Source organism: Acanthaster planci, linkage group LG21 (genome assembly GCF_054643075.1).
Source record: "Acanthaster planci isolate LZ-2023a linkage group LG21, COTS_SCS, whole genome shotgun sequence".
NCBI lineage: Eukaryota > Metazoa > Echinodermata > Asteroidea > Valvatida > Acanthasteridae > Acanthaster > Acanthaster planci.
Window position 1 is genome coordinate 10,378,790 of NC_141797.1, and position 6,050 is coordinate 10,384,839.

The following is a 6,050-nucleotide window of genomic DNA, read 5'->3' on the forward strand; positions in this document are numbered from 1 at the left end:
CACTTTGCATAAAGTCACTGCGCACGCGTGTCATGGAGAATGAATACATTATCGTCAAAGTTACCGAAGCGGGACCTTATGGGGGAAAATTACAGCGACCTACCAGCACCGCACACTGTATGTCTGTGGTATCATAAAACCTGTGAACGTTTCGCTTGAATAAACATTCAAGTTGCTTCTTGCTACACACCATTTATGCAGTGACGTTCAGATATGAAGCTGAAGTTCACAAAAGGAATAATTAATACATAAAATACGCCTTGACCTAGCTGTAAACATCGAAAATGGTAAGTTTCACGTGTAAGTTTTAGGGAATGGATCAGTCATGAAGCATATGCCTTTCATGATAACGTCAATATAATTTTTTTGTACAGATTTGAATATTATGAAGTAGTGTTAATGCGTTGCGCTAGTAGAAATAATTTCATGCAGATACGTTCAATTTCCAATTTATACCGCGAAGGTTCGTATACATGATGGGTAATTAAACGTTGTTGTATGTGAGCTACATAAAGATTATCAGGGAACGATGCTTGTGAATGATGGGCCTGTACATGATAAAAGGAAGTATGCCTAATTATGGTTGTCATGAGAACGATACAGTTACAATGTACTGTATGAATTTAAATGCTCACTGCATATGCCAAACCTCCATTTCGTCTTTTCTCAATCGGCCGACATACACACACTAGTGTGCGCATGTTTATTCACTTTAGAATTCTAGTATTAAGGTGGGATATCCTTCCTCCAGGATCCTTTGACAGTATGTCCCTAAAAGGCTTCACCAAGTTGTTGGTTTTTTTCTAATCGCGCACGTACCGCTCCAACGCATTGTTGGGGTTATTTTGGTAAGGCGGCGACCTGTAGGGTATGAAAAGCTCTGTGCAGTAGCCTTTGTGTTAAATACGTGGGTGCACCTATAGGCTTCTATGCGGAAGCTTCAAAGTGCTCCGGTATAGGTCTATTCCCCTGGCTTACAAAACTAGCAAGTCTGTTATTGAAAAAATATAAGCCTGAATGCAGTCCTTATGAATCGAGCTTTGTGACTCGTGTATATTGGAAGGGCTATACGTCCACAGTACAGTGTGGCAGACCGATCATTTGAGTGGGCAGGCATGAAATGATCAGGGTGCGTGACTTCCTAACCTGTCAGTTAAAACAATATTTTGCCTCAGAAAGAATCTGCAACCGTAGAATTTCATGTGGGCCACCATTTTACACGAGGTGGTAAACTACCCTTTCCAGGGATGAATCGACCAATGTGCATTTTTTTTTATACAATCACTTAAGTGATTGTATTGAATAAGTACTTATTCATTACGTTTTGTCCCGAATACTTCCCTTGCATTTTTATAGATGATTTGAGGCCATGAAATTTGAAAACTTTAAACGGAGTCATTCTTCAGGTCATTTTTTGTTTGATATGTACACACTTAAATGTTACAAGATGTATGCCATCTGTCGCACAATTATCGCAATTACAATATTTATCATTGAAAGTGTATGTCCATGCACAGTGTATTTTTGTAGTGTGGTATTATATCCAAGCAGTAAATCCAAAGCCGTGCAATTATACCAACGTGTTGTAACCCTACCTGCATTTCTGCGTTCTGCTATCATCCCACAGAGCTAATTGATATTCCAGAAATATTGTAAAAACGCATGTAGCCAAAATTGACAGTTTGCAAATAAGATGGACACAGTAGTTCTAAAAAGCGTAATCTCTTGGTGTTGATAGAGGTGTCCTCTTTCAGAATCAAGGCAATAATGGATATTATAAAAATGATGCATCTACAATATCAAAACGTAATGACGGTCGAGAACGGTACTCACACAATGATTAATTCCATTAAAAAATCCCAAAAGAAGGATTGTTGCTACAATTTCTTTGAAATCAAAGTGAAATTACGCTGTTAATTAATAGCCCTCGATAAAAACACTGTATGGCCAAGTGAAATCTCATTTCCTGCGGAGAGATGCAGGCAACTGGCGACCTTCCGGCGTCGAACAGTAAACCCCTTCAACTAAGCCTGGTAACCTGCGAATTTATTGTGAGTGTCAATGTATAATATAATATATCACAGGCTGAGAGTAATGCTAAAGAGAATGAGGAGAATGAGGAATCCGAGGAACAAGACGAGGAACTCAGCGAAAATCAGATCAACGGTGAGTAGACATGCAACGGACATTTTCAAGGAATGAATGAAGTTTCTTTTAAGGACAAAGACGGATTTTCTACCCGGTATTCCAAAGGTCTCACGATAGCGGGTATCGCAAGAATTTCCAGGGGATTAAGGGGTCTACTTTGTTCGGGGAGGCGGGGAAATTTCAAGGGGGGGACGAATATACTCGTTAGATAAAATGATAAGCAGTTAATAAAGGCTGGAGGGGCCAACTTGAAAGTCTTTAAGCAAACTGGTGGTATTTATCTCCTTTTCATTTCTTTCGCTCTTTCCTTTCCCTCTTTTTCTTTAAATATTCATTTTTTTCTAGCGGTCGGGTGCAACTACCCCCTATTCCTCCTTGGTTACGCCTGCATATCCCTATGTAAAAGGACTTATTCCAATTGGGTTTGCGTTGTGACAATTCCAAAAGATCGCTCACAAAAACGATAATCCACTTCCCATCAACTATTCCAAGGTTTTGTGTATGTTGCTGTAGGTGGATTTACCGTAAAAATCGGGCACGAGTCATGAAAAGCCAGGAGCTTTTCTCGTTAGAATCCAAACAATTGGTAAAATTTATGGTCGGTGGGTTTAATAGAGAAAAACAAACTACGTAGGCTGTTATGTGTTCTTTTTGTAGAATTGAAGATTGCCTTTGAGGTGTTTGACAAGGACGGCAACGGATACATCTCAACAAAAGAGTTGGGTGCTGTATTAAAGTCTCTCGGCCAAAATCCGACTGACATTGAGTTACATGGAATGATTAACGAGGCAGACATGGATGGTAAGTTGCCCTCAAAATAGACACCGAAACCAATAATGTCGAGCCGAAGAAAAGCGAAAACTGAAGGCCAAGATTAATCTTGCAACGTTGAAACCTCTAGGAATATCAGCCAGTTGGTAACAATACAGCCCAGCGATTTTGAAGCGATTCTTTAACTTGAATGAAGTTTGAAATAATGTAAAACAACAAACTCAGTCGCTGCTGTCATTTTCGAATGCGTGGCAAAACAAAGTTTCTTGTATAGAAATCACTCCAGTCTCTAAAGAAGCCCAGCTACATGTATATGCTTTTTGTCCGACCAGGGAGCTTACGTTGTCTGTCTTGGTTTATGTCTGATTATTGCCACAAAAGGAAACGGAATCGTCAACTTTCCGGAGTTTATGGCATTGATGACACGCCGCCTAAAGGTGGTGGACCGAGACGAAGGAATCAGGGAAGCATTCAGAGCCTTTGACAAGGAGGGAAAAGGTTCCTTCGCGTAAGTAGTGGATGTGGTCCAAAGTCATAACTCTGGCTAGAGATATGATAACGGTTTATCGTGCCTATGTTTTTTGTAATAATAGTGATTGGGGGCCTTCAAATCTCAGTTCAAAGTGGCCACCGCCTTTATCAGTAGGCCTACCTTAATTGAGCTCTAATACAGCATTGCTTTTTATTCCAGGGAGCGTCTTACAAGTGCATTCCCATGCATGCACGTCCGTCAAAGGTTTTAGCTTTTGACAAAGACTTTCCGTTGTATAACATCAAAATCAAGGGGTGTTTCACGATAGTGCGCCACCAAGAGTTTGCAACGCGTTGGCCAATTACAATGCGCGAAATCTGTCGACCAAATGTGCGTTTGGAAAGGGTCGACACATTTTGTGATTGGCCGACGCGTTGCAAACTCTTGGTGGCGCACTATTGTGAATCGCCCTTATTTATTTGCACCGACTTACGACTTTTACTAATGTGTCAGTTACATACGCTGGATGTTGTGAGGGGACCCAAAGCTGGGGAATCGGTTAACGAGCTCAAACTATCCAGCAGTCTTCCAATATGTGCTTTAACTATTCAGTGTCGAAGAACTTCATTATGTACTGAGCAACATCCAAGAATTCATCGACATTCCCAAGCACGAAGTGGATGAAATCGTCCAGGAGGCAGACATTACGGGAAGTGGTACGCTCAACTTTGAAGGTAAAACACATTCAAAAGCAAGAGCCGCGTTGTTTCAACACTTCTGACGCGCAGCACGCAATCAGTAGGTGTAAAATCTGTCCTTCGTGACTCATTGATTGTACTGTAAAGACAATTTTAACTCCCTGAGTGTTATCAGAAGACTACATCGGACTGTGTGTAGTCCTCTGATAACACCCAGGGTGTTAAATTAACACCAATTTAACACCCACGTGTTTTATTAGTGCGCTTCCTTATGAGAGAAGTGAATAACACACCACAGGTTATCTACTCTGACACAATTCGCTTGCAATGCCGTAACATGGAGTACGGTTCGACTACCTGTCAAGTCATGTACAAATCACATGTGCAAATGCTCTTTTATTGATTGATTTAAAACAGCAGGTTTTAATGGACGATTTCAGAAAGTGTTCATTAACATCAACACATTTGGCGATTCCAAATACTGCTCCACCAAGAGTTTGCGACGCGTTGGCCAACACAATGCGCGAATGGGTCGACCCTTTCCAAACGCGCATTGCCGGTCGACACGCGTCGGGACATTGTCAACCCATTCAGACGCACATTGCGTACAGTCGCCACCACATTGCAAACTCTTGGCGTAGCACAATTTGGAGTGGCCCGTTTTAAGAAAAGTAGTGCCTAGCTGAAGTAACGGTTTATGTGTTTGTTCTCGTTACAGAATTCGCTTTGTTGTTTGAGACATAAGGTGTGACATGCAACCAAGTCCAACTGAAGTTGCGGACAACATAAAGACACAAATTTAGGACAGCAGAAATGTTTGATGTGTGGCGGACTTGCGTCAGGGTATTGTGGGGTATTATGTTGTGTATTTTTAAAAGTGTCGGATTTCAACCACTAGACGCCGGATGACGTATAAACACACACTTTTCTGTATTTGTTCCACGGAGGACGTGTACACTCTTTCAAGACTTTTTGTTTTCATTTCCACGGTTGACGTATTAATGTGTCGTGATTGGTTGTGTCGTAAATAAATAGCAATTTCGAAAAAAAATTTCAGGGAAAAAAACTGCCCTGGCAGCTTTTTTGATTTAGAATATCCGACGTTAACTGGCTATGTGTGTCCTTACGGAAGCTGTTTAACATGCGTAGGAGGTGTCGGGACATATTATATAAAGATGTATTTTCCTATTCTGTATCTTTATTGAACATCTCCAATACGACTTACTGGTGTAATCCGTGCATTCATTGCTTCGTAACGACTGAAAATACCGACTATTTCAAAACACAGCATCATTAAACTGTAATGGTATGTCATTGAATCTATTGACCTGTTCCACAAGATGTCATTTTTTAAATAGACATGGCACGCGCAATTTTCAATTGACAGATTTATTTTGGAAATGACCAGTAATCTTTGTTGTATTTTAAATGGCACTAATGCAATTACGTATCAGGTGGCAGTTGGCTATTATGGCTTTTATGCCAAGAAGGTTTTGATTAAATAACAAAAACTGTTGCGCCTCATAGTTTTTATCTCTTGCTTTACTTTAAAAGAAATATTTTTCATGTTTACATTTTTTTAAGTGGCATAACGTCTTGCGAACTTTAAATCTATGCACAGATTTCCTCGGTTGATTGTAACCTATAACCACTTTCATATAAAAAAATAAAAAATCTTGAGAAGTTAAAACCAGAGTGATATAAAGACCAGTACACATCCTTAGGTAATAGGTTTTTGACCAAATAAGATCTGGTGCTTACTTTGGGGAAATTTTAAATGGTGATTATGTCGCATTTAATACTCGTCCTGGGAGATCTGTATGATATTAGTTAAAAGCTAGGAATTAAAGCATTCACAAAACATATCACGTTCAACTTCGATAAAAGTTGTGTAGTACGTCTTGATTTGTTGCTTGATCAGTTGGCATAAGTACCCTTTTTCTTTTCCAAACATGAAATTT

The 6,050-nt window shown here is 40.0% G+C and overlaps 1 protein-coding gene across 1 annotated transcript; it reads left to right on the forward strand.

Annotated features, from left to right (window-relative positions):
* The first annotated feature begins 102 nt into the window (after positions 1-102).
* On the forward strand, positions 103-5,975 carry LOC110981223 (neo-calmodulin-like). The gene is made up of 6 exons (XM_022238602.2): positions 103-287; positions 2,085-2,166; positions 2,806-2,949; positions 3,301-3,427; positions 4,004-4,125; positions 4,808-5,975. The coding sequence occupies exons 1-6, from the start codon at positions 285-287 to the stop codon at positions 4,831-4,833; spliced, it is 504 nt and encodes a 167-aa protein (XP_022094294.1). The 5' UTR covers positions 103-284; the 3' UTR covers positions 4,834-5,975.
* The last annotated feature ends 75 nt before the right edge of the window (positions 5,976-6,050 follow it).